The sequence below is a fragment of the Amaranthus tricolor genome, chromosome 2 (assembly GCF_026212465.1).
Source record: "Amaranthus tricolor cultivar Red isolate AtriRed21 chromosome 2, ASM2621246v1, whole genome shotgun sequence".
Lineage (NCBI taxonomy): Eukaryota > Viridiplantae > Streptophyta > Magnoliopsida > Caryophyllales > Amaranthaceae > Amaranthus > Amaranthus tricolor.
In genome coordinates this window covers 34,787,132-34,814,875 of record NC_080048.1, presented here as the reverse complement: position 1 = coordinate 34,814,875, position 27,744 = coordinate 34,787,132, and the positions used below count along the sequence as shown (strand labels likewise).

General features: G+C 38.1%; 2 protein-coding genes across 9 annotated transcripts; one reads left to right on the top strand and one right to left on the bottom strand.

Annotated features, from left to right (window-relative positions):
• Nucleotides 1-22,513, top strand: LOC130806469 (serine carboxypeptidase-like 42). Of its 8 annotated transcripts, XR_009040317.1 has the most exons (11): nucleotides 1-620; nucleotides 2,102-2,209; nucleotides 3,096-3,188; nucleotides 3,286-3,378; nucleotides 18,132-18,217; nucleotides 19,129-19,410; nucleotides 20,094-20,227; nucleotides 20,480-20,572; nucleotides 20,663-20,748; nucleotides 21,038-21,155; nucleotides 22,204-22,342. XR_009040317.1 is itself a non-coding variant. In XM_057671577.1 (10 exons), the coding sequence occupies exons 1-10, from the start codon at nucleotides 377-379 to the stop codon at nucleotides 22,369-22,371; spliced, it is 1,419 nt and encodes a 472-aa protein (XP_057527560.1). In that variant the 5' UTR covers nucleotides 1-376; the 3' UTR covers nucleotides 22,372-22,513. The 8 variants fall into 8 exon arrangements, 7 of the variants coding, with proteins under 7 accessions (XP_057527560.1, XP_057527557.1, XP_057527556.1 ...); XM_057671577.1 differs by lacking the exon at nucleotides 20,663-20,748 and having other exon boundaries at nucleotides 22,204-22,513; XM_057671575.1 differs by lacking the exons at nucleotides 18,132-18,217; nucleotides 19,129-19,410; nucleotides 20,094-20,227; ... (2 more) ...; nucleotides 21,038-21,155; nucleotides 22,204-22,342 and adding exons at nucleotides 8,789-8,910; nucleotides 8,980-9,525; nucleotides 9,598-11,706 and having other exon boundaries at nucleotides 22-620.
• Nucleotides 21,659-27,513, bottom strand: LOC130806470 (plastid division protein PDV2-like). The gene is made up of 2 exons (XM_057671578.1): nucleotides 26,997-27,513; nucleotides 21,659-24,611 (listed from the first exon to the last, which is right to left on the bottom strand). Exons 1-2 carry the CDS (start codon nucleotides 27,219-27,221, stop codon nucleotides 24,000-24,002), a joined length of 837 nt encoding a protein of 278 aa, XP_057527561.1. The 5' UTR covers nucleotides 27,222-27,513; the 3' UTR covers nucleotides 21,659-23,999.
• Nucleotides 27,514-27,744: the final 231 nt, after the last annotated feature.

Genomic DNA, 27,744 nt, shown 5'->3' with positions numbered 1-27,744 from the left:
CAATACTTCAATTAATATTTCTCGATTTCATATTCTCTCCTATTCACTATCATCAACGAATTCCCAAATTACAAAACCATTAAGAAAAAAAAAACTTACAAAGCCAATGACTCCATGTCATTTGAAATTCATTGTCATATAGCAATGTCTTAATTCAATTATTAATTCAAGTATCATTGTTGTTAGTGGGCCCAAAAGCTTTATAAATGGGTTTAACTTTTGCCCACTTTATAGAAAAGCTAACATTTTTTGTATTTTAATAGATAATGCTCAATAATAAACTCTAATGGCATTGGGGACTACAAAGACACAAAGTTAGTACTGAGGCATACTTTTTAAGGTATCTTTTGGAAATATCCCAAAACACAAATTTATAATGGGTTGTAGGGTGTGCATCCATTGGTTGTTAATGCTTGTATTTTTTGTTGGGATTGTTGATTTGGATGGTTTTCCATTGGAAGATCTTGTGGTTGGACTGCCTGGCCAACCAAAGGTTGGATTTAGACAATTTTCAGGATACATTGATGTGGATGTTAAGGTTGGGAGAAGCTTATTTTACTACTTTGTAGAAGCTCAACAAGATCCTCACATTAAGCCTCTCACACTTTGGCTCAATGGAGGTTAGCTATTTGTTTTTGCTTTAGGTTTGATTGTAGCTTTTGGTAGTTTGTTGCTTATTTTGATTGTAGTTTTTGGTAGTTTGTTGCTTGATTTTAATGGGTTCTTAATGACTTGTCTTAAACGACGCCTTTTAAAATAGTTGGTCAGATCGTTTTTCAATTGGTTAGATTTGATCCAACAGATTCTTTTTAGCTTTTTTGAAATTATATAGAGGTATGAGTGTCATGTAAAAATATTAGGATAATTAGCTTCTCGCAAAATCGTTATATTTGATATCAATTTTAAACCCATATGAGCTGGAAAAGTGGGTCCGGGTCAGAAGCCCCTTATGAACCAAAACCCACCTTACCAGCCCATATGGGTTTGACATCGTTATAAAAGACAACGATTTCGCGAAAAGCCTATTTTCACAATTATTTTTACGTGACACTTGTTTTTCTGTATATTTGAACAAAAGAGTAAAAAAAGTTCGAACAAACATTTCAAAAATTTCTAGTTATTTTATTAGTAATGCTATTATATAACTAAAAAATGACCTAGGTTTTTAAAATTTTGTTTTGATAGTAGTAGAATATCAACTAAAATTATAATATTTTCTATAGTGTTTTAAGCAAGTCCTTCCTATTTTGAAATGCAAGTTCCAACGTCTTGAGTGTTCTCAAATATGTTGTATTTTTTAAGATATTTAATCTTTGTATAGCAGAGATAGACATTCAGCAATTTGATTGTAGGTTTTGATAGTTTGTTGCATAATTTCTTGGGTTATTATAGACATGCCTCTCACAATTTTGGTCTGATAGAGTTCAGATAGATTAGACATGATTAAGTGATCTTAGATTTATTATTATTATTTTATTATTAATGCTATACAATATCTAAAACTATTATTTATTTTTTGTTTAAATTTAAACTTTTGTTTTTTCTTAGTAACATTGAGCTAAACATGATTTTTATGATTTTTCAAATCATATTAGTGAATATTAAATCAAGTAATTAAAATTGACAGGTTATAATTTAAAAGGTTGATGTAGAATTCATAAAATCAAAAAAATTTTAGTAAAATAGGTTGAATCGATTGAGTTTTGAATTAGTTTCGACCAGATTTTCGAGCCAAACTAAAAATTGTCTAATCTAATCACAACTTATGTCGGATTCATATAAATATAAGGAAAAAAGAAAAACTTGAAAGACATGAAAAACTTAAAACTTTACAATTTAATTTGTCTTGTATGATTTAAGTCGGTTTATGGCTCATGTAGGCTCACGTGCTCGAACGAGCATCTTCCAGCAAGAGTTTAATTTGCCTTTTAAATTTACGATTTGCTCAAATTTTCTCAAGAATAACGACCATAATTTGCTTTTTCCAATTCACGAGTTTTGAGAAAATTAATAAATCATGTGATACTGCACTCTACTATTACTCCAAAATGATCAAGATCGTTTCCGCAACATCATCCATTGATGTTATCTAAATTTGCAGGCCCTGGTTGCTCATCACTTGGTGGTGGAGCGTTTACAGAGTTGGGACCGTTCTTTCCTGCAGGAGATGGTAAACGTCTTCGAAGAAACTCAAAATCATGGAATAAAGGTTACTTCAAACCAAATCCTAATTTTTAAAGACATCTTATTATATTTAAAAAATCTCTAACTTTAAAATATTTTTTTCAAAAATCCTAATTTTTTAAAAAAATTTAAAAGCAAAATATGCATTGACCTATAAAATGGTGTTACGTATGTGTTTTTACTTCTTATAGTTATCATTTATAAATTAAGTCTATAAGACACCATTGAAGTTAGAATTTTTTAGACAAAAAATGCAAAGTTGAAATTTGTATTTTGGAAAAATTGTAAAAAAAAAAAATCTTTGCTCGATTTGCTGAAAATAAATTCAACTCTAGTTTACTTTTTACATAAATTTACCTATTGATGTAATTGCTGAAAATGAACTTAACTATTGTTTATTCCTAATTGTTTGACTTATAAAGAAACTTTAAAGCTAATTATAAACAATAAATGAGTTTATTTTTTAGCATATATAGATGAATTTATTTAAAAATAAACCATAAGTGAGTTTATTTTTAACGGATAAAAAAGAATTAATTTATTATCAACAATTTCCCCTTTTATAATTAGAGCATTTTAAGTTGAGAGTTTAAAAAACAATTTTAAATAATTTGCAAATTACTTCCTTAAAGTTTATGACTTTAGTGAATTACAACCTTAATGTTTATTTTTTGCGAATTACAACCTGCACCAAAGTATCAAAGTCTACAGCATTCAGACCAAATCATCTAATTCCGACCATTTAACCTAAGATTGCAACCACTAAATTGGTTGGAATTATATGACTTGGTCGGAATACTGCAAAATTTGATTTTTAAGTGGCTGTAATTCGCAAAAAATAAACAAAGTCTATAATTCGCAAAAATATTAAAAGCATTTTTGGTATATAAAATTTTGTTGTGTTCTGACAGCATCAAATCTCCTATTTGTGGAGTCTCCTGCTGGAGTAGGGTGGTCTTATTCAAACACATCATATGATTACAATACTGGAGATGCCTCTACAGGTTGTGTACATCATTGATCTAGATTCTAGACCATTCTAGAACATTCTAGACTATATTAATGTTCCAATGGAAACTTAATTCTTGTTTTCCTTTGCAGCAAATGACATGCATATGTTTATGATGAAGTGGTATGAAAAATTTCCAGCATTCAAATCTAGGGATCTCTTTCTTACAGGAGAAAGCTACGCTGGTTATACACTACCCCTCTCTTTTTTTTATTGTTCATTTTAAGATTTTGAAAAAAAAATAAATTAAGAATTGGATCTTTAAAGATAATTTAGTTTTCTTATATCAAATGTTTGCATAGAAATTAATAAATAAATTAATACATCGGAGATAGGTAGATAGGATATTATTAATTAGAATCTTGTTGAAAGACGAGCTCTTAAAACTTCATTAATAAGAATAAAATCAAATTTATATAGTAAATTAAGTAAAATATCTTTGAAATTTTAATGATTTAAATTCTAATTATATTATTTGAAATAACATAAAATGTAGAATTTACAACTAATTACACATCAAATTAAATAGAGATAGTTCATGGAATCATAGCAGGGTCGTTCCTGACCATAGGCAAGATAGGCATTTGCGTAGGGTTTAGAGTTAAAAAAGATCCTAAAATTAAAAAATGCTAGTTAATGAAGTAGAAAATTAAAAATTTGCAATTAATGAGTAGTTTTTTTATTATTTAAGAATTATATGACACGTCTATGTTTTTAATGCTAATTATAACATATAGGATCCGTCTCTGTTATTTTTCCAAACACTCGTTAAGTTCAAAATTGACCATCCATAAAGAGAATCCATTTCTTTTAATTTTCACCCATACAATAACAGCAGCAACAACAATGAATCATAAGGGCACTATTTTTTTATTCCGATACTGCTGTTTTTATGGACAATAAAAAAAGTAGAGCATTATTTATCTTTCCCCATCCCCACTTGCCTCCCTAAAATACTGCTGTTTTTATGGCAATCCTGAAAAAATGTGTTTTTATCTATGAATTTTTTTCATTATTTCTGACGCATTGGGAAGTAGAATATCACTGAAATTTAGCAGGAAAGGGCACTATTTTTTTATTCCAATTCTTAAATTTCACCGTCCTTTTTATTTTATCGCCACCTCCTCTCCAAATAAAATTACAAATTTACCAATAATTTTTTAAAAATTACAACTTTGCCACTTCCTACAAATTTCTTATTTATAATAATAATAATAATAATAATAATAATAATAATAATAATAATAACAACAATAATAATAATAATTAACTTTTTTATATTCTTCAAAAAGAATATAAATAAAATTAATAATGATAACAGTAATAATAATAATAATAATAATAATAATAATAACAACAACAATAATAATAAAATTAAAAAAAATAATTATTATTCAAAAAGAAAAAAAAATAAAATAAGAATATAAAAATAATATTATTGTTGTTATTATTATTATTATTACTGTTATTATTATTAATTTTATTTATATTCTTTTTGAAGAATATAAAAAAGTTAATTATTATTATTATTTTTGTTATTGATATTATTATTATTATTATTATTATTATTATTATTATTATTATAAATAAGAAATTTGTAGGGAGTGGCAAAATTATAATTTTTTAAAAATTAAGGGCAAATTCGTGATTTTATTTGAAGGGGTGGCGATAAAATGAAAAGGAGTGGCGAAATTTAGTAACTCCCTTTTTTTATTGTATGCTAGGTAGGTGGTGTCAAAAGCTGAATTAGGTGAATAAAATATAAAATTTAATTTAAAAATTGATATTTTATCTCTAATTGAAATAAAATTTAATTCTCTTATTCCAAAAATTATTTAGTTATATATTACTTTTTCAGCTTATTTTATATGAAACCGTATCACCATAAAACGAAGTAATGAACTCATATAATTAATCAATTTCTTTAAGTAATCGATTTAAAATGTATTTTAAGGTTATAACTGATCACTTTTGTTTCGGTAATGAAACGAGGAAGTGCAAAAGACACTTAAAATACCTGGAGATTGATGGAAGAGTGATCAAGTGAAACGGTTTATAAGAGAAAGCGACTTGAATTCCTGCAATACAACACGTTAGCCTTGTCCGGGGGGTGATCTCCCGGAAAACCCCTCCGACGCTCAAGTTAGAACGTAGATCGGAAATTAATGAATTAACAGATTGTAGAATGAATGCAAGAAGGAAGGTCGGGATTGGGATTGCTAATGCTAGTGCTAGAGTTTAGGAAGGCTAAGGAAGTAATGTAAGCAAGGATACTAGGAAAGCTATTTCAGATGATCCTCCCTCCTTGATGGTAGCCTCTATTTATAATGGTGAAGAAGGGGAGTTATTTCTGAGAAGAAGTGGACTAACATGGGAGTAGTGGGAGTAATGGGAGGTGGACTGGTCAGGGGAAGAATGGACAGTTATTCATCTGAAGCAAGGAGAGCCAAGCATGTATGAAGAGTGGAAGGTGGTGGGTGGTTATTCTCCTTAAAAGGAGGATAGCCACAGGAGAGGGATGGCAAAGGATTTAAGTATTCTGGAGGTAAAAACCCATGGGCCTGCCAAAGAAGAAAAGAGGTCCAGCCAAAAAGTCTATTGACTAAAAGTCAAAGTCAAATCCCGAAAGGTCAAAGGGTATTTTAGGGATATGATGCTAATTATTTAATTAAAAACAATACCATGACATTTAGCCCCACGCATGAAGGACAATATGAGGGGAGAGTCCCGACGCCCTGAAATATCTTCCTTTATGCGGATAAATATGCACCCATCGTAATTGATTTAGTGAAGGGACACGATCATAGAGAACATGCGAAAGCCCCATGAGGATGAACACATGCCCAATCTGGCGAATTTTCTTTTAAGCTTGTCAGGCAAGAACACATTGAATACTGGTCAAACGGACATATGAAGCCGCGGCTTGAAGTATGCCGCGAAGTAGCCCCAGACGTGTTAATACAACAGCGAAATAGTGAATGTGGGATCTAGATTCCGCGACATCATATTTCGGCCCTTGCTTTCACTGATATTGCAGAAATCAGGTTTTCAACAAAACACCCAAGGAGGGTCCGACTTATCGACTGTGCGGATTAAATCAACTGTCTGTTTTGAACTGATACCGCGTAACGTCAAGGGTATTTACGAATCAGATTCCTGGTAATGACGCGGCATTGCATTCTTCTCAACATTTTTACCCCTATGGTTGAATTATGCCGTGAACTAATAGTTTGCGTCTTCATTCGTAAGTTCAGCACGGGAATCCTCCTTCAATACTTAGAATATTTTGAGAAAGAGAAGGACCACCTGGGGGTCCGACTTATCGACCACACGGATATCTTTAAAAATATTCAGTACTTGGTCCAAGCAGCCCTCTTTATTCCAGCATGATACGGAATGAGCCCCAGAACTCGCATCTTCGATCCCACGGACACACATGAGAGGTTCTATACTTAGAATTTTTTTTTTTTTTTTTTTTTTTTTTTTTTTTTTTTTTTTTACTTGGATTAGGGTCATTTGGGGGTCCGACTTATCGACCATACGGAAATCCTCTTAAGAAATTTTCATGTTTCCTTCCATCACATTTCATTTGTCGTGTCCATAAGTCGGACAGCTGAACGTGTGACCTTAATTCTTCAAATGATTTCCCTTTCAGGAGATTCAATTTAGGGTCAGACTTATCGATCCTCCGGACATTGTCTGAAGGACTTAGAATAATTATACATATTCTACCCTTCCCTGGGAGTCCGACTTATCGACTCACCGGCTGGATGGTTTGATACTTAAACAAATTGATGATGTTGCTCTTTAATTGAGGGTCCGACTTTTCGACCTCCCAGCTAAATTCAAGGATTTAACACTTAGAAAAAATTTGCAAAATCACCCCTTCAACTAGGGTCCGACTAATAGACCTCACGGACATTATTAAACACTTAAGAAGAAATCTGTTGGCTTCCTCTCATTGGGAGTCCGACTTATCGACTTCCCAGCTTTCATTTGGAATTTCAACTTTTCTTTCAACTGTTCAAACCCAAAGTGAAGCATTTATTGCTGTTATAAAATAGGGTAGTTGGAATAGTTCCATCTTACCTAATCTTCATTAACTCTTTTCAAATCTTCAAATTGCAAGAGAGAAAGTTGAGAGAGACGCTCGGACAATCCTCATCCCTCCTTCAAACTTCTGACAAATCCTTCGAAGATCTTCAAGGTTTCTGACAGATCTTCACCAAATTTCTGACGAATCTTCACATCTCTGTAAGGTATTCAAACTTTTCCCAGATTTTTCGAATTTCTTCAAGTTATTCTTCAAACTGTTCTCGAATTTCTTGAATATCTTCAATCTGTTCATGAATGCTAGCCTAGAACTTTGAATTTGTTTATGAATCTAGTCTCCATTCTTTACAAGTTTCGGCTTTTACTTTATTATTATCATGGATGTCGCGACTACTAACTCAGACACCAACCCTACTAACTTGCCGGAAACTCCTTTGATAGTACGTAGGCGTCTTAATAAAAAGGGTTTACCAATGGATGACTCGGATGAAAGTAGTTCAGTGAGAATTACCCCCCATTATGAACCAATAAAAGCTGGGGATGAGTCGTCCGTATCTCCTATATACCCTCCGGAGATTATGAAAACTGCTCCTTGGGAAGTGAGCATTGCTTTCTTTCCAAATTACTTGCCGCGAATAAATCCTGACCTAGAAGGGTTATTGTATGTAGATATGGAAAACCTTGAAGGATCAGCCGAGTCTTCAGGAAGAGAGAGTGCGGCGCCAGCTCCTCCTCCATTCTACATTCCAGACGGCGGGCCTCTAAATTACTTTATTGACGTACAGACTAAGAGAGATCTAGACAACCGTCGGGAGGCCATCTCTCAAAAATGGGGTTTAAAAGATAACATAAATATTATTACCCCGGGGAATTATGACACCGTTAGGTTTCCCCCTCCACATTGTATAGCCGTATACTTCCCTTCTTTTGAATTAGGGCTTAGATTTCCTCTTCACCCGTTTTTTAGAGAGGTGTTAGAGTTTTTGGACGTCTCAGTGCCCGAGTTATACCCGAACGCCTGGGGTTGTATGGTGGCCTTTTTGATCTTGTGTAAAGTTTTGGCCGTGCCACCAACACTCACAGCTTTTAGATATATATTCAGAGCCCGCCTATGTAATTCCCAATCATACGGCTGTGGCTGGATTACTTTCACCCACCGTCGAGGACTGAAGATAGTCCAAGACCTCCCCGATAACCAGAAGGGGTATAGGACAAAATTCGCATACTTATACAACTCAGAGGGATGGAATATCAAGACCTCTTTTGATATAAAGCCCAATCTCTCGGGTTTTAATAATGGGATCCCGCAATGTTCCTTTAACGATGCGGTGATCATAGAATATGCAAAGATGGACGTTCAATTGGGAAGGAAACCAATGAACGTCCAACTTAATTGGATACCTGGTCGTCCTGAGCTGGAGAATGAGAACCTCCTCTCAGCCTTCGGCATTAGCTTGGCTATCGATCGGAGTAAGAGTTGCCGAGTTTCTTCCTTTCCTTTTCTATAGTACGTTTGACTGTTGCTAACTCATGCTTCTACAGGGATAGCCAAGCAAAATCTTCGAGCCAAGAGTCCTGAACTAATGAAGAAATTCAGTGTTCTGAGACTTGCTTCAGGGGCCATCCAGCGGGCCGAGGATAAGCCTCTTCCCCTTCCTCCAAAGGTATATCTCTATACAAAGTTCTGTTGAAAAAAGGTTTTTGTTGATTCTTCCTAACCTCTTCTTTTGTAGGACTCGGCAACCGTGGAGAAGGGTCTGGAGGACGTGCCTTCGGAGCAAGAGGCTCTCCGACTTCTTGAAGAAAGAAAGCAGGTTCATATCCCCGATGAATCTGAGAGGGTGGTTCCTCCTCAGACGAGGGGTGCGACAAAAAAGAGTGGGAAGAAGAAGAGGAAGCGGGATTCTTCTTCCCACAAGGAGAAGTCGGCAAAGAGGCCCTCCGTGGGCGCGGTCCCTACCGCCCGGCCCCTCCAAATAAGGCCAGTTGAAGAGGAGACCTCGCCCCTTCAAGACTCTCCACGGCCATCTTCAGATAAAGGGAAGGAGAAAATGGGGGAATCTTCCGCGGCTCCCTCCTCTCAGTATGCCGAGGTTTACCGTCGTCGGGAGGTTTCCCCTTTTCGACGCGACACACCCTTTCCGGAGCTGGGGCATAAGGGCTTAGTAGTCCGCTTTAACAGGGCGACGTCCAACTTAATCAGCAAAGTGGACGTCGACCTTTTAGAATCTATGCCCCCCCGTGATAGGGTGCGTCAAGCACAAGCTTCGGCGGCGGAGGTAATAACTTTTAAACTCAGTAATATGATTATTTTTTGCTTCCGGATTTCTTTAATAATCGTTCCTTTGCAGGCGTTCATACGGTTGGCCTTTGAGCTCGACGCCAACCGTCAAAGTGCCGCGGACCAGGAAACCATGGCCGCCCTTACCTCCCGCTGCGAAGAGCTGAACGAAGAATTAACAAAACTGCGGGAGGACCTGCCGAGCCTCAAAGAAAAACTGGCCAAGTGCTCTGAGCTGAAAGAACGCTTGGTCAGAACCGAACAATGGCGGGAAAGGGCGAGGAAGCAGCTGGATCAGATCGTCGAGAACTTGGATGCTGCTTCCACCAGGTCCGCGAGCATCAGCCATGAGGTCGGCTTGCTGATGGATACTCATGCCAAGCTCGTTCATCAGAACCAGCAACTAATGCAGCAAGTGTCGGCCGATTCTTCCCACTTCAAAATGATTCTATCCGCGGCTAAAGTATACAAATTGTGCCTAACCAGGAAGGCCCGGATAGCTCGAGATTGGCTTCTCTCGGATGAGCCGGAAGCGTCGAAGTTTCTCGGAGATCTGACGGCCGAGATGGTGAAGGCCGGAACCATGATTAGTGACGAGAAGTATCGTCTGGCTGCCGCAGAGTTGGGCATGGATTTTACTTCCCTTCAGCAAACTGCTGAACAAAAGGGGAGTGAAGCTTTGTCCAACCTTGCTCCTGTCTTGGACGGGGAGTCGGCGGTACTGGTCGACACGGTCTGGGACGCGACCGAAAAGAGGGCCTGGTCTGAAAAGATAAATGCCGAGGCTGAGAGGGAGGCTTTAAGTCTCGACTTGGAGCAGCTGGCTCTCTCTTCTCCTCCGGCGTCAGATGTCCCAGAGAACTTGACGCTCTCCAACCTGGAGGTTCTATGCCTTGATCTATCGAATCTCATTATTGACGAAGGCCGGAACCTCCAGAGCTTGTCCCGGGAGTTGTCTGAGATCGGGGTGGAGCCGTTCAATGTTGAAGATTATGTCAGCTTCACCCCGAGTTTTGAAGAGGGAAGGATCGAATCTCCTCCGCCGCCGGGTGAAGATGTCGAGGCCTTTTTTGACGATGTATAATCTTGTATTTTAGTAACCTTGTTTTTTGTAAACATTCAACTATATTTTGAATATTCGATGTATATATTCCTGATTTTTCGTGATATCCATGCTTCTATTTGTTGAGCCGTGGCTTCTTTCTTCTGAGGCCGCGGAATACTACTTAAAGGACGTGATTTTTCGATGTCACGTATAGGCGACATCAAGGAAATTTGGACTTAGAATATTTTCAGCCTTCAGACCCCAGTAGGGGGGTCCGACTTGTCGATGTCCCGGTCGCGGGTAATCTTTTTGGGAGACTTGGATTTTCTTTTGAACTCAGGGACCCCAAACTGGGGGTCCGACTTATCGACGTCCCGGTTGGGAAACATCTTTTGGAATATTTTGAACTAGGGGACCCCAAACTGGGGGTCCGACTTATCGATGTTCCGGTTAGGAAACATCATTGTAAAGACTTAGAATGTTTTGAACTAGGGGACCCCAAACTGGGGGTCCGACTTATCGATGTCCCGGTTGGGAAACATCATTGTAAAAACTTAGAATATTTTGAACTAGGGGACCCCAAACTGGGGGTCCGACTTATCGATGTCCCGGTTGGGAAACATCATTGTAAAAACTTAGAATATTTTGAACTAGGGGACCCCAAACTGGGGGTCCGACTTATCGATGTCCCGGTTGGGAAACATCATTGTAAAAACTTAGAATATTTTGAATTAGGGGACCCCAAACTGGGGGTCCGACTTATCGATGTCCCGGTTGGGAAACATCGTTGTAAAAACTTAGAATGTTTTGAACTAGGGGGACCCCAAACTGAGGGTCCGACTTGTCGAAGTCATAGGTTCGTTAGTGACTTAGAATAACTTGATAATGGGACCTCTCTCAAGGGGTCCGACTTTTGGATATTACTGATTTAATAAGATTTGCAATAGATTTTTACCAAATATTTGCGAACATAGGTGCCAGATAATCTGAAATTGAAACTTCTGTTATAAAGGATTGATAAGAATACAAAAGTGAATTCGAATGACAACGCAACTACGTTGCGGGATGAGTGTAGTCGCGGATTGATGCTGCTAACACTGATACTAGTAACTGATTGGCCCTTGCAAATTTTATTAAATGTAGAATTTCTTTAGGTGGTCTCCATTCCATGGACGGGGTAGTTTTTTTCCTTTTATGTCTTCTAGTTCGAAAGTTCCCGGTTTGATGATGCGGGTGACTTTGAAAGGGCCGTCCCATTTGGCTCCTAACTTTCCTTTTTCCACGATCTTTCCCGTAGCTTCTATTTTTCGAAGGACCAAATCACCCATTTGAATGCGTCTGGTTTTTACGTGGCGATTGAAGCTACGGATCATCTTCTGTTTTTGTGCTATTGATCTCAGCATCGCGTTTCCTCTTGTTTCCGGCAGCAGATCTAAGTTTGCTCTTTTTCCTTCCTCATTTTCGTCGTGTGAGTAGTAGGTGACCCTTGTAGAGGGTATGCCTATTTCAACTGGGAGCACGGCTTCAGATCCATATACTAAAGAGAAAGGTGTATGCCCCGTTGCGTCTTTGATGGTTGTTCGGCTTGCCCATAAGATGCCTGGTAGTTCTTCATCCCAATTACCTTTGACTCCCTCTATCTTCTTCTTAATGCCATTCAGGATCTCTTTGTTTGCGGACTCCACTTGACCGTTAGTTTGCGGCCTGGATACTGAACTGAATCTGATTTGGATGTTAAATTTGTCGCAGTACTCGATAGTGTTCTTGCTGACGAACTGCCTTCCATTATCTGTTATGATCACCCGGGGGATGCCGTACCTTGTGATGATATTTCTCCATATAAACTGACAGACTTGTTTGTCCGTGATTGAACTAAGGGCTTCCGCTTCTACATATTTTGTGAAATAATCAATGGCCACAATGATGAATTTGCGTTGCCCTTTTGCCGGAGGGAAGGGACCAAGGAGGTCCATGCCCCACTTGTCGAAAGGCAAGACGGCTTGTAGGGCAGTCAAGTAATTAGACGGCTTCCTTCCTATCTTTGAATGGTATTGGCATTCAGGACATCTCTTGATCAAGTATTCCGCGTCTTCTCGGAGTGAGGGCCAATAATATCCACTTCTCAGGACTTTCCCGATGACAGTTCGCACTCCCTGATGTATACCGCATCCTCCTTCATGTATTTCGCGAAGGATATAGTTTCCTTCTTCAGGGGATACACATTTCAGGAGGGGGTGTGTATACGACTTCTTGTAGAGCGTTCCTTCGTAGAGTTCGAACCATCTTGCTTTCTTCTGGAGCATATTGGCCTGGCTTTTATCTTGGGGAAGCGTCTGATTTCGCAAATATTCGATGTACGGTTCCATCCATGTATCTGATCTGTCGATGGTGTTGACCATGAAGTTGATGCTGGGATTAGGAAGTACTTCCCAGATAATGTCTCGAGCCGCGGATGTTTCTGCTGAGCTGGCCAGTTTTGCTAGGGAATCAGCTTGTGCGTTCTGGGATCTTGGAATGTGCTCCAATGTGAACTTGTCGAATTTTTGAACAAATTCTTTCACCTGCTGCAAATACATCTTCATGCTATCATCCTTTGCTTCGAATTCTCCGTTGACTTGTCCCACGATCAATTGGGAGTCAGAGAAAGCGGACAAGTTTTTCGCTCCCGCTTCGTAGCAAATTCTCAATCCCATCAATAATGCTTGATATTCTGCCTCGTTGTTAGATGCTGCGAACTCGAACCTGACTGCTCTTTCCATACGGACCCCCGCGGAAGACATGATGAGGAGTCCAGCTCCACTAGCTGATTGTGTTGAGGACCCATCTACATACAACTTCCACTTCTGATTGGGTTCAGGATGACAGGGGAAGGTACTTTCAGCAATGAAATCAGCCAGAGCTTGAGCTTTGATTGCCGTTCGAGGCTCGTATTCGATACCGAAATCCGCTAGCTGGTTTGCCCAATCTGTGACGCGGCTTGACTTGTTTTTTCCTTCCAGTATCTTTTTCAAAGGTTGATCAGTCCGGGTGATGATCTGATGGGATTGAAAGTAGGGCTTCAATTTTCTGCTTGCCATAACGATTGCGAATATGACTTTTTCAACTTCGCCGTAGTTTCCCTCAGAGCCGCGGAATGCATGACTCACGTAGTATACGGGAAACTGTTTCTTTTCCCTTTCCGCAACCAGTACTCCGGATAACGAATACTCGGAGACAGAAACATATAGGACTAGTTTCTCCCCTTTGATGGGAGAAACTAGTTTCGGTAATGTGGACAGGTGTTCTTTGAGTTGGCGAAAGGACTCTTCTGCTTCTGCTGTCCACTCGAACTTCTGTTGTTTTATTGTCTTAAAGAAGGGGGAACATTTATCCGCAGACTTGGAAAGGAATCTTCCGAGAGCGGCTATGCACCCCGTGAGTTTTTGTACTTCTTTTACTGAGGTGGGGGATCTCATGTTTTGTAAGGCCTGGATCTTATCGGGATTTGCTTCAATGCCCCGCTCGTCTACCAGAAAGCCGAGGCACTTACCTCCGGTAACTCCAAACACGCACTTGTCGGGATTAAGCTTCATTTGGTGTTTTTGAAGGGTAAGGAAGGTTTCTCGTAAGTCCGCGGCGTGCTGACTTGCTTGTTTGCTCTTTGTGATCATATCATCCACATATACTTCTAAATTCCGTCCAATCTGAGATTGGAAGACCTTGTTGACCATCCTCTGATAAGTTGCTCCCGCGTTTTTTAATCCGAAGGGCATGACCTTGTAGCAATAGACCCCTGTGCTAGTAATGAAGGCCGTGTGAGGTTGATCTTTGGTGGCCAATGGGATCTGATGATAGCCGGCGTTGGCATCCATGAAGCTTAATAATGCATGGCCTGCCGTAGAGTCGACCAGACGATCTATCTTTGGAAGTGGATAATCGTCTTTGGGGCATGCCTTATTCAGGTCCGTGAAGTCGACACACATCCTCCATTTACCATTTGGTTTTTTTACCAGAACAACGTTGGATAGCCACTCTGAGTATTGGCATTCTTTGATAAATCCGGCTCTCAATAACTTCTCAACTTCCTCCTTCGCGGCCTCAGTCCGCTCTCTTCCTTGATGTCGTAGCTTTTGTTTCACGGGTTTATGGCCTGGTTTGATGTCAAGTTTATGACACGCGACACTGGTAGGGATGCCAGGCATTTCTTCCGTGCAAAAAGCAAAGACGTCGCGGAATTCAGCAATGGTGGCCACTATGTCCTGCTTGACCGTGTCAGCAAGATCTTTCCCTATCTTGATTTGTTTCCCCTTGAACATATCTACTTCCTCGTATCGTTCTATGGGGCGGGGCCTTTCATGCGTGTTGGGATTTTCCCTGTATACGCTCATGACAGCGGGGACCTTGTCTTCCCTCTTTCTTTTTGTAGGTGTCTCGGAAGACCTGCGCTTCAGGGTGTTAACGAGGCATTGGCGAGCCGTCACCTGGTCTCCTTTCAGAATGCCAACTTGCCCGTTATCTGTTTCGAATTGCAGCAGGAGTTGATGGGGAAAGATGGCTGCCTTGATCTTGTTAATGAGTGGGAGCCCCATGATGGCATTGTAGGGAAAGTTGAGATCTACCACTGTGAACCGTATGGGCATGGTACGGCTTTCATTTTTCTCCCCTACCCGTACGGGGAGAATGATCGTTCCCGACGGAATGACCTGACTCCCTCCAAACCCAATCAGTGGTTTGTCTAGGGGTTGCAAGTGCTTCTCCTCGAACTTCATCTTTCTCAAGCATTCCATTGTAATAAGATCAGCCGTGCTTCCCGTATCTACCAGCACCCGTCTGACTTTCATTTGCCCGATTTTAAGAGTGACTACCAGGGGGTCGGTATGGGGTTGTTGCAGCGGCTGGGAAGTCGTGGCATCGAACTTCATGACCGGTCCTTTAGATGCGGCCATGGGAGGTCCTTTCAGCAAAGTGTGGACGCTGTTTTTTGCCGCGCGGATAGTGGGATATTCCTCAGTGTATCCCCCAAAAATCATGTTGATAGTTCCTTGGGTGTCGGAACTTTCGCGTCTGGCTTCGTTCCTCTTGGGGGATCGGCGTTTTTGTTGCCATGGCCTCCTTTCTCCTTCTCTTCCAGCATCATAATCTCTCCTGTTGATGAACCTGGACAGTTTTCCCTCGTCAGCCAACTGATGCAAGATGCGCTTTAGTTCGCGGCATTGTGCCAGAGTATGGCCGTGTTCTTTGTGGTAGTCACACCACAGATTATAGTTGCGCCTATCAGAGGGGGTGGTAACAGGAGGTGGAGCCGGCAATTGATCTCGAACAGCGAAGAAAATGTCCCTCCTGTTTCGATTGAACATTGGGTCGTTGCCTCCATCCCCCAGATTCCGCGTCCTAGTCTCCCCTCCTGCTACATATACCTGTCTGGCTCGTGGAGGTCCCATATCAGATGGTGGGCCAGGACGACGCGGCATGTAATTCTTCCCCCTCGGAGAATGTTCCTCTCTACGTCGTGAGGATTGAAGAGAGGATCCGGCTTCCTTCTTTTCGGATTTACGCCGTTTCGGGTCATGGGCCTGACATATCTCCGAGGCCGTGACGTAGCTTTGGCATTGTTTCATGGCCTCTGCATACGTTTTTACTTGACTTTCAACCAACTGGAACTTCAGCCGTTGAGCCTTCATTCCGTTGATTAGGGCGTTTAGCGCAACTGACTCCTCCAAATCAGTTACTTCCAGCACCGCCTCATGGAATTTCTTGAGATAAGAGGATATGGATTCTCCTTCCAACTGAGTGACACTAAGCAGGTGGAAGTTTGATTTCTCCTGCCTTTTTGAGGCTACAAAATGGCCCAAGAACTTGTCCTCTAGTTGGGCAAACTTGTGGATGCTTCCTCCGGGAAGGGAGGTGTACCATGTCAAAGCTACTCCTGTAAGAGTAGTTGGAAAGAACTTACACCATAACGATGAGTTGGTGGTGTATAACAGCATAAGATTCTTATACGCCGTCATGTGCTCCTGTGGGCATGACGTGCCATCGAAAGCAGCCATGTTTGGTACCTTTATTTTCCCGGGATTGGGAGTATTTAGTATCTCCATGGCCAGGGGGGAGACTAATGATATGGGTTCTTCGGGGAGGACACTCTTGGTGGCCTCATTCCGCGGCATGGTGGCGGAAATGAGGGGGCGGCTAGAACCAGCGAGTTCCGCCTTCTTTCTTTCCTCCCTTCTTTTATCTAGCAGGGACTGGACGCTCTCGGACGTTTTTCGTTTTTTGCTCTCTAGGAAAGTTCGAGCATCTGGAGCGGCGGTTTTGGAGTCGCCATCTCGTGTATCTGTGGTGCCAGGGTGTGGATAAGTCTTGGACCTTTCCCGCCTGTTCTTGTTGCGTCTGCTGGAGTGGGAAGTCCTCGAGTTCCCTTCTTGAGATTCATGGAATTTTGGTATCTCAGGATGGGGCTCGATTCGTTCCTCCAGGTTTTTTATCTGTGCAGCCATATCTTCCAGTACTCGTTGCTGAGTAGGGGTATTGTTTATGACGGCACGAAGTTGTTCAGAGAACGCGGCCGTGAGATTTCGTGCTAGCATGTCCAGATCACGACGGGTCACGGCTTGATTGTTAGCGTGACCTGCGGAAGTGTCTGTATCTGTGCTATGCACTGTTGCAGTTTGTGTAGGATTCTTTTTAGGAGCCATGACTTTTTGTTTCAATTCCCCACAGACGGCGCCAAACTGTTTCGGTAATGAAACGAGGAAGTGCAAAAGACACTTAAAATACCTGGAGATTGATGGAAGAGTGATCAAGTGAAACGGTTTATAAGAGAAAGCGACTTGAATTCCTGCAATACAACACGTTAGCCTTGTCCGGGGGGTGATCTCCCGGAAAACCCCTCCGACGCTCAAGTTAGAACGTAGATCGGAAATTAATGAATGACAGATTGTAGAATGAATGCAAGAAGGAAGGTCGGGATTGGGATTGCTAATGCTAGTGCTAGAGTTTAGGAAGGCTAAGGAAGTAATGTAAGCAAGGATACTAGGAAAGCTATTTCAGATGATCCTCCCTCCTTGATGGTAGCCTCTATTTATAATGGTGAAGAAGGGGAGTTATTTCTGAGAAGAAGTGGACTAACATGGGAGTAGTGGGAGTAATGGGAGGTGGACTGGTCAGGGGAAGAATGGACAGTTATTCATCTGAAGCAAGGAGAGCCAAGCATGTATGAAGAGTGGAAGGTGGTGGGTGGTTATTCTCCTTAAAAGGAGGATAGCCACAGGAGAGGGATGGCAAAGGATTTAAGTATTCTGGAGGTAAAAACCCATGGGCCTGCCAAAGAAGAAAAGAGGTCCAGCCAAAAAGTCTATTGACTAAAAGTCAAAGTCAAATCCCGAAAGGTCAAAGGGTATTTTAGGGATATGATGCTAATTATTTAATTAAAAACAATACCATGACAACTTTAAAACAGTAAATATATATTAAGCCAATTTAATAGAAAAAGTTTCACAATGCGACCGTGAGTTCCAGTTATTTAGTTATATATATTTACTATTATTGTGCGAGTTCCTGTTATGATAAATTGCAACATGCAGGGCATTACATACCAATGCTGGCTGTCACATTATTAGATCATAATGCTCATTCACCAACTATCAAGTTTAACATAGAAGGAGTTGCTGTAAGTCACTAATACTTGCTACTCCCTCACTTCCATTTAGATTAAAAAAATAATAATAAAATAAATAAAAAAAAGAATAGTAAAATTGTTTGAATTTCATGAATTGTATAAAAAAAATTGAAACATATGAATGAGAATAATAAAATAAAATGATGGGAACATAATTGCCATAAAAGAAATTGTAGTAAAATAAAATAGACAGAAAGACTAATCCTTTACTAAATTTTATGCTCTCTATTAGAGCAAATATATCCATTTTCCCTTTTGCACTTTATTTAATGCTTAATTAATAATAGTATATTTCTTCTGTCCCTTTTAATTGACACTACTTTTCATTTTTATTTGTTCTAGTGATTTTCCTTTCACTTTTTTTTCTCTGATCTCATCCACAAATTTATTATACTTTCTCATCATCTAAATAATTTATTTATATATTTTTTTTATCTTATACTCCAACCCAATTTCCTTTTTAACTAAATTTCACCCATTTTACAACTTATAGAAAGTTAAAGAGACAGAGGGAATATCTAGTTATATATATGTATATAATATCGTATTAAAAAATTACAGTTAATGTAAATAATATAATCAAATAAGATTTTATCCAAATATATTTAAGTTATGGATAAAGAATAAAATACAAATTCTATTGATAGGTTAATAGTGCCGAAAAAACAAAATAGGGCAGTTTTGCTAGAAGAGACGAATTACATGTATTATTAAACTACTCTTATGAGAAACTGTCTCTGGATAAGATGACTTTAAAATAAGAAACTCATATACTCATATTTTGTATTAGTTAGACTATTTAACCTAATATATCATCTCATAAAAGCAAAGTGAGGTATTATATATTAGTAACTAGTAATAATAAGCCCTTCCATTCTAATTTGTTTGGGTTGGTGGATTAGATTGGAAACCCATTACTGAATCTGGATGAAGACATTCGAGCAGAATATGAGTATTTCTGGTCACATGGGATGATATCGGATGAAAATAGTATCACCATACAAAAGGAATGTGACTTCAATCATTATAGTTTTGGGAGTGTTGATCATAATGTATCTTCAAATTGCTACAATTTAATGTCAGAGGCCAAACTTAGTGTTGGTGACTACACTGATAATTATGATGTTATTGTTGATGTTTGTTACCCTTCTATTGTGGAGCAGCAACTTCGTTTGAGAAAAATGGTAATCTCTCTTATCATCCCTTTGCCAAATTAAATCAAATATTAACGGAGTTGTTTGGCAAATGACAATTGGCTGGTTTGACAAGTCAAAAACCTTATTGGCTAATAAGAACTAACCAACTCTTATCGATATGTTTGATTCAAAACAGTTGTTTGTTGTTGGTTGTTTATTAAAAAAAATATGGGTTAAACGTTATTTACCAAATACTTTTTAGTTGTTTATCCAGCCAAAATAGCAACAACCTATTTGGTTGTTAGCACTAAAAGATTTTAATGAGAATGATTTGTTGTGTAAATTTTTCATGAAATTATCATGTCATTCTCATGGTAATAAAACTTTGATTATAAAAAAATTTTGTTCACAATTTTCCATTATCATTTGATACAACATTTTTAAATGGTAATATATTAGAATAAATAAAAAAAAATGCTGAGATGATTGAAGCAGAACAAACATAATCATTATAATTGTTGAGAGGTTTCCTATTAGAATCACACTTACTTTTTCATTATCATTTCTATGATTTAATATTGACTATCAAACGAGTCGTAAAACCTAAAGTCAAATAAAAATCATTTGCAGAACACATCCTCAAATACATATTGATTTCTTGAATCCCATGAAGGGTGTCCGATTCCCGATTGTCGATTCCTGATTCCTATTGTATATTTGAACAAGTGCAGGCCAGTAAAATAAGTTTGGGCATTGATGTATGCATTGAATATGAATTATGGTACTATTTCAATCTTCCAGAGGTCCAAAAGGCTCTCCATGCAAATCGAACACAATTGCCCTATAGCTGGTCCATGTGTAGTGAGTATGTTAGCTCTTTATACTATTTGTTCGACCTGGCTTTGCCTGGTCGAACCTCCTAAATCTTCTTTAATTGATGAAGACTTCTACTACGCTCCATAAAGATGTTATGGTCATTTAGCTTTATATAAAGTGGTCTCCTCAATAGAAAAACTGTTCAGATCTGTCATTTGTCGTCATAGTGTTGCCGGGGAGGGGACGATATTTGATTATGTGGCTAACATCACAAATATTTGTATTTTTTTTTATGCAACAGTGTTTTAAACTATAGTAAGACTGATGTGAAGGTCAATATGCTACCATTGCTTAAAAAAATCATTCAAAATGGCATTCCAGTTTGGATATACAGGTGTAAATAGTATTCTCTCCTATTCTGCCTATTAGAATTATTTCTTTATTATTATTATTCACTTATATCTCTTACACTGTGTTTGGATAGCAAATTAAGAAAGAAAAAGGAAAATGAAAGGCGAAGGAATGGAAAGAAAGAAGAGTATACCTTGTTTGTTTCGATGAGAATGGAAGGTAAAAAAAGAAATTGTATATTACCTCCAAATCTTTCGACTACAAGAGAGATTATATTCTTAAAAAAATTTATTCACATTTTTATTCATTCCAAATCTCTCATCTCCTTTTTGGTTATCTGAACAAGGGATCCTTCATTCTTCCAAATCTTTCTTCCTTCTTTATTTCTTTCTATCCAAACACAATATTAATATGTATTTATTCTAATCTATAAGTTAAAACAGTCAAGTATGATCTTGTTTAATTCATCTTAATACAAGGATTATGATTCAATTTTGTTTTTTGTTAGTGGAGATCAAGATTCTGTTGTTCCTTTGATTGGAACTCGCAGAATGATCCGTCAACTTGCTCAAGACCTCAACTTCACTGTCAGTGTTCCATATGGAGCTTGGTTCCATAAAGGGCAGGTAAACCCCTTCAATTTGTTTGTCACATGTTTATGCTTTGAATAAATATGTTGGATAAGAGTGTCACTGACTTCACCTCGACGGTTATATTCTTGTAACCGTAACATATTTGCATGCGTATACGAGCATAATTTCTTTACATATGAAAAAGAATGGTTAATTCCACAAAAATAAAAAAATATAAAAAACTTTTTTTAAGAGGTACAATTAGAAATTACTACTCCCTCCTTTTTATTTTAAATGTCCCATTTGGTTTTGGCATATTTGCCAATACAAATTTTCAATCTAAAATATTTCTAATTGTGCTTGAGTAAAAATTATTAAAAGTTGATATTAATAAAAATTTACAATAAGACGAATCATACATAATCCCACATGACCATGTTTTAATATATAGATTTAAAATAAAGAGCATAATAAAAATGATTGATGAATAGTGTTAAAAAATCAAATGTGACATTTAAAGTGAATAGAGGGAGTATTTCTGTGTTACAGAATTGACCTAGGACCAAAAACCCATCATGGGTAACTTTTTTATTAATTTATGACTTGACACTTTCTCCTAACTAGAAAACAAGGAACTATTTTTTTTCCAACATCCCCTACCAACTTAATATATGTGACTTATCGGCCAATACATCCAATTGGTTAAACTAGCCAACAGTTCCAGCTAACAACCATACTTAAATATATGTGACTTATCAACCAAACTTAAATATATGTGACTTATCAACCAATACATCCAATTGGTTCAACTAGTCAACAGTTCCAACTAACAACCATACTCAAATATATGTAACTTATCAGCCAATACATCCAACTGGTTAAACCAACCAACAGTTCCGACCAACTATACGTCAAACAAACCCTTGTTGATGGCCATGGCCCGTGCGAAAAAAAGGGAAGGAGGAAAATGTTAGCCAGCAAATTCATGCAGTATAACTTGCTATTAATTCATGTATTACTCCTTTTGGGTTCCTCTTCCTAAGATGAAAAATGTTTGATTAAAGAATGTGTTGAGGTTAATATGTGGAACACTTGGAAACAGGTAGGAGGATCGGCTATTCAGTATGGAAATCTACTGACCTTTGCCACAGTACGGGGTGCTGGTCATACAGTGCCCTATTCACAGCCAGAAAGGGCTTTGCACCTCTTTAATTCTTTCGTTCGAGGGAAAATGTTGCCAAATTCAACACGCTTGCCCGTTGACGACTAGCACACTTTAGAAACGTCATGCATGAGCACAAAACTTCAAAACAACGATGCGAAAAAGAATATGTTGTCAATTAATGCTTTATGTGCCAATTTGTAATACATTTGACAATTTAAGAATAACTTGAAGATCTTCTGTTTCTATATATGATTACCTGTTGTTTTGCTGATCTTTACAGCAAAGTCTATGTTAAAAACTCAAACACAGGGATGTTGTTCAATTACTCAAAATAGATTTGAGTAAACCAAATTTAATTAAGATCTATTAGTGATCATAGGTGATTAGTACCTATTTTAACCGAATTCTTTCTACGCTCAAAGCCATGATGTACGTTGTATAAAAATTTATGTGAAGTTTATGAATCAAACTAAAAGAAAAATTTGAAAGATATTTGTGTGAATAAAAGAACAAAAAAAAAAAAAAAAAAATTAAAACCGATGTTCGGTGTCCGATCTGCAGATTTCGGATATCTGATTTATCTAGATCGGTAACATATCATGTTTTTTTCTATCAGAATAACCGAATATCCTGAATTTTTGGATAAACAGCCCTAAAAGTAGGAAAATTATTTATAATAGTACATTTCTCAAAAGCCAGCTTTTCTTATTCCTTCTCTCTTTCTCATATTCCTTAGCTTTCTCCCTCTTTAGTTTTTACTTTCAGTTAAAGCTTGAACTTTGAAAAAGATAATGGTGTTTCAAAAACCAGGTATGCATTCTTCATTTTTTTCCTTCTCATCCTCTTTTCTTCTTCTATTTATGTCCTTAGCAAAACGGACCGCCAAATTTCCCAGATATCTCCTTCAGGAACGGTTCAAAGCGAAAACCCATGAGGCATTTTGCGCTTTTATGGCTTGTTTAGACTTTAGTTATGTATTTAAGGGAGGAGGATTCATAGCAAAACATGGGCCTCTTAGATAGTGATACATGTTCATTTCCTCCCTACGAGTAAACGCATCCAAAACTAAAGGAAATGAAGGGAACGGAGGGAAGAGAAGAAAAGGGATGGAATAATGAGGCTAACTTCCCTTTATTTGTTTTGCGAAGGACCGAAGGGCAAGGAGAAGGAGAAGTGTAAGAAAAACCATTTTCCTTGCAGGGCTTTATTGCAGAGATTTTGTTATTAACAAAATTGAGGGAGTAAAATCTTTTCAAATCCGTCTTTCACCACAAGGGTTTCCCAAAAAAAAAAAAAACATATCGATCCAACTATGAACTACCTAAATCCAAACACAAAATAGTGGATGATTGTATGCATTAACTTCGGCCTTAATGTGCATTCATAGACCAAAGTAATGGGAGTTTATCTATGAGCATCCCACACATTAAAGGAAATTCATCACAAAGCTTGTGTCAGACCCTGGAAAAGGTTTTAGTAAAGCTTTCCGAGAGCATTTTAATTCTATTGTGCCCTTTTATTGCTCGGAAAATCCAAAAGTGGAAAGGGGTCTTGAAGCTTGTAGTACTAACGGGGAATCTGACTTGATTCCATTTTCTTCCACAACATTAAAGGCATCCAATGGGAAACAAACAAAATCATAACAGTATCATTTGAACATAGAAAGAAAGAGAAATGTACTTTACTTGTCATGAAGGCAGGATATACAAAAAGGCTGGCATTATATAGCCATTTCATCCACATCCATAGCTTATATCAGGATTACCAGTAGCTGAATCGAAAGGAATTTCAACTCTCTCCTTTACAATGCGACGGATTTCACCACCCTCCATCACCGTCACATTCCCTGGTGGGTAGCGTGGAACAATTACCCTATCATCAGTATTACGTTCTTGGAACAGGGTTAGGATGTTAATATTAGAACCCTTCTTCCGAAGCCCAGGTTCAAAACCGGCCAAACTTAGTAGAGAGATGACACCGACAACAGTAAGCATTGTCTTGGCAGTGGAATGAACAAGAAATCTCAATCCTCCCCATAACTTGTTTGGTTTACTATGCGTTTGATTGCTCTTTGACTCGATTCCCCCATTAAGACCATTTTGTGAGAGCTTACGTGAATTATAGCTTTTGTCAAGCACCAGAGAGTGGGGAGAATGGGTTGGATATGGTGGAAGCAACAATTCATGGTCATGCTCCACTTTCATACTTGCAAAAGTTTCTGCCTCTTGTATGACATCCAAATGATTCCCTTTATACTCACTGAGCTTCTTAAGCAAAGTCTTACGGCTATACTCAATCTCTCCTATCACAGCTTCTTTTTCGTATTGCTGCTGCTGTCGTAAAGCCTGATTCAAAATTTCTAAAGGTTAGCACACATCATAGTACAGCAACATCAATAGACATTTCCTAAAATAAGCATTTTTTAAACACACAAGTAGTTTGGTACATTTCAACAGCAACAATGGAGAATGGAGTGAAAAATAGGTGAAGGAAATAGAGGAAAGCGAAAGAGATGCCAGGAGAGGGAGTTGTCAGCTACTGTTATTATCTTATGTCTATTTAACATTGCAATGATTGATACATGGAATCCTATTCCCATTCGTCTTTCAATTACTCTTCTTACTGCTGGAAACCTTCAGTAAGGCAGCTTATTTTCTGACCCAAGTCTGTAAGCAAGGACTGGAGACATGAGTAATGAGATATTCAGATAAACAGTAAACACAATTGCATTCCCTTGGAAGGTCAACTACCTGTGACTATTTTAAAATTGTTAACATCAATGAGTGTGTACTCTTTTTGCCTCCGCTTTCCCTTCCAATATCCGAAAAGGAAATGTAAACTATCAATGTTATTCTCCTTTTCTCTTCAAATCGTCCTCATTCCAACACATTATTAAACAACGTCTGTCAATGGACCATTTGAAGTGCATTCTACTCCCTTATCTATAACTCAACCTTAGTCAAGCTTCCAACAGGTCAAATAAACTAGATGCTGAGTAAACAAAGGGTGATGCAGTGGCATTTCACATTTCCGTTACCCTGGTTCCAAGCAGCTTGGTCCCAGTAACCCTCTACGCCAGGATGGCCCATCAAAATACCATGGAAAAAAATGTAAATTAGAGACTAAACCCCTTTGGAAGAGACTCCAATCGAGTCAACAGCACAGTTGATTGAGAGACATCCCCTTTCCTTACAGGACACCCAAATGACAAGAGAGCAGAAACTTTCAGCTGCATTCCACATGAAGTAATGGGACAGCCCCTCCTAATTCAGTGACGGTTTTCAGTTTGTAATCTAGTCGCACAGGAAAAGAAATATTCTTCCATGATTTCGAAATCAAAATATAGAAGCTCCTACATCAACTTCAAGAAAACAATTCATACGGTGTCACCAATTCTCTACCACTTCGCAACTTTTAAGGATTGTAACATAAACAAGCTAATAGGAAAATATGAAGCAGCTTTGCCTGTAATTGTTAAAAAATCTGTTAGACTGTGTATGAGACATGAGTGCACCATGTTGGAACAACTTTCCTGAAGTATGTTCTTAGAAGCTCTGGAAGCACATGAGTGTTTAATTGTGTTGGCCGAGGAAGGAGAGATACAATTGGAAGTGCAAGAAGATGGAAGTTTCCATATTGGTGCAAGGTTTTGGGAAAAGGAAAAGCATGGCGTAGTGTGCACGGCAAAGTGGTTCAGGATGTAAGTCAAGGGTGTTTGTTCAAGCAATCCATGTGCTTGAACAAGCACCAAGATCAAAACACCGCCAGAACGATGTTGTCACATTGTACTCGGGTGAGCAGGGACCCTTCCTCTGTTTTCAGCGACTTTATTTCATTTGTAATTGCTTTTTACACAGTGCCCTTTGTTTTTAAAAAGACTTATGCTTAGCTTAGATTATTATCTTCCTAACCCATAGACCAAATACAAACCGTACCTTATCTATTTAGTCTCTCTCTAAGTGTAATCCTAATACGAGTTCACAGTTTGAACTCCAAAACATTTACCTCTATCATCAATTAAAGCAAACCACCACCAAGAAAGACATAGCACTAGTCTTATGAATCTCATAAATCTTGTCTCTTATTTATACTCCCTCCGTTCTTATCGGTTCTTCTCATTTTCCTCAAATGGAAATCACACAATGTTCTTTCCATTATGAATCTTTTCATTTTAAGACTGACTTTTTGAACAAAAATAAAGCCTAACACATTTTGCTAAAAGGCATCACATAATTACATTTATAACCCCTAAAATACACAATGTTCTTCTCATTTCCCTCCGTTCTTCTCATTTTCCGACAAGGTCTTGGATCGAATCCCATCTAACTCTCCCCTTCCCGACCCTATAATCCAAAAAAATAGTACCCTACCAGCCAAGTTTTGCTTGAACAATTATTTTGGAAAGCAAAATGTGCAAACATCATAGGCACATAGCAAATTGTAAAGAACACAAAAGAATATAACGCAATTTTGGGCCGCATTACAGATTCATACAGCAAACAAAAGCAAAGAACAAGCCAAAAGTTCCATGGATATACCAAACCAAATCTTCATCATGAACATCAATTATGCCAAAATCCATCATTAATCCAAAAAATTTCACAAATTTTACCCATGTCAAAGTTTTTTTTATGAAAAACAAAAAATCAAAAGCAACCCACAAACAAAATCAGCAAACCCTAAAGAACACAAAAGAAAAAACCTAGATTTTCGAAAAATGTAAAAATAACCTGTAAAGAAGCAAGCTGAGACTCAAGAGAATCAAAAGCGTAGCAAATATTCAAAAGTGCTTCAGTATGTTCATCAGTTTCATCACAAGTTGGAGCAGAAGAAGGATCAGAATCGCCATTATTTAGATAAGAGTCAGTAGTATTGTGAATGCAATTAGCAATTTTGGAGCGCAATTCCGAAGCTCTAACTAACACCATCCCAATCCTCTCTTCTTCCATTTCCATTCTTGCTTTTTAAGCCAAAATTCTCGATTTCAGTGACAAGAAGTGAAAACATAAACCTCTTACCTCCCAAAACATTAAAATTAGGCGTATTTGGAATTTAGGGTTACTATAAATTTGCTCGATTATTCTCGCAGAATGACAACCAGTCCACTTCCACCGCAAATATGAAGTAATAACACAGTTAAAGCTCATAAGTCATAACCACAATAGTGGTTAAAAAAAATCACCAAACTTTAATTTTAATAATTTTTTATTATCCACTTTCTTATAGGTAATAAACACTAGATATGGGCGTTCAAAATCGGATATCGAATCAATTCGGAATCCCAAATTGACATGAATATATTTCCGAGATTGTTATAATTAACAAACCATTAAACTACTTAATTTAAATTACAAGAAATTACATCAAATAAATTACAAAAACCATCAAAATCATAAAATAAACTAAGTCTTCAATTCTTCCTTGATTTCTTCAACGTTTTTTGAACGCCAATTGAAAACGAGCAACCCTCTCGCCACA

Excerpts from the sequence above, each read along its gene's own strand:
- LOC130806469 (XM_057671570.1), top strand. The coding sequence starts at position 7,624 with ATGGATGTCGCGACTACTAACTCAGACACCAACCCTACTAACTTGCCG. Across the intron at positions 8,717-8,788 it reads TAGCTTGGCTATCGATCGGA|GGATAGCCAAGCAAAATCTT; the intron begins GTAAGAGTTGCC and ends ATGCTTCTACAG. Across the intron at positions 8,911-8,979 it reads CTCTTCCCCTTCCTCCAAAG|GACTCGGCAACCGTGGAGAA; the intron begins GTATATCTCTAT and ends CTTCTTTTGTAG.
- LOC130806470 (XM_057671578.1), bottom strand. The coding sequence starts at position 27,221 with ATGGAAATGGAAGAAGAGAGGATTGGGATGGTGTTAGTTAGAGCTTCG. Across the intron at positions 24,612-26,996 it reads CTCAGCTTGCTTCTTTACAG|GCTTTACGACAGCAGCAGCA; the intron begins GTTATTTTTACA and ends ATTTTGAATCAG.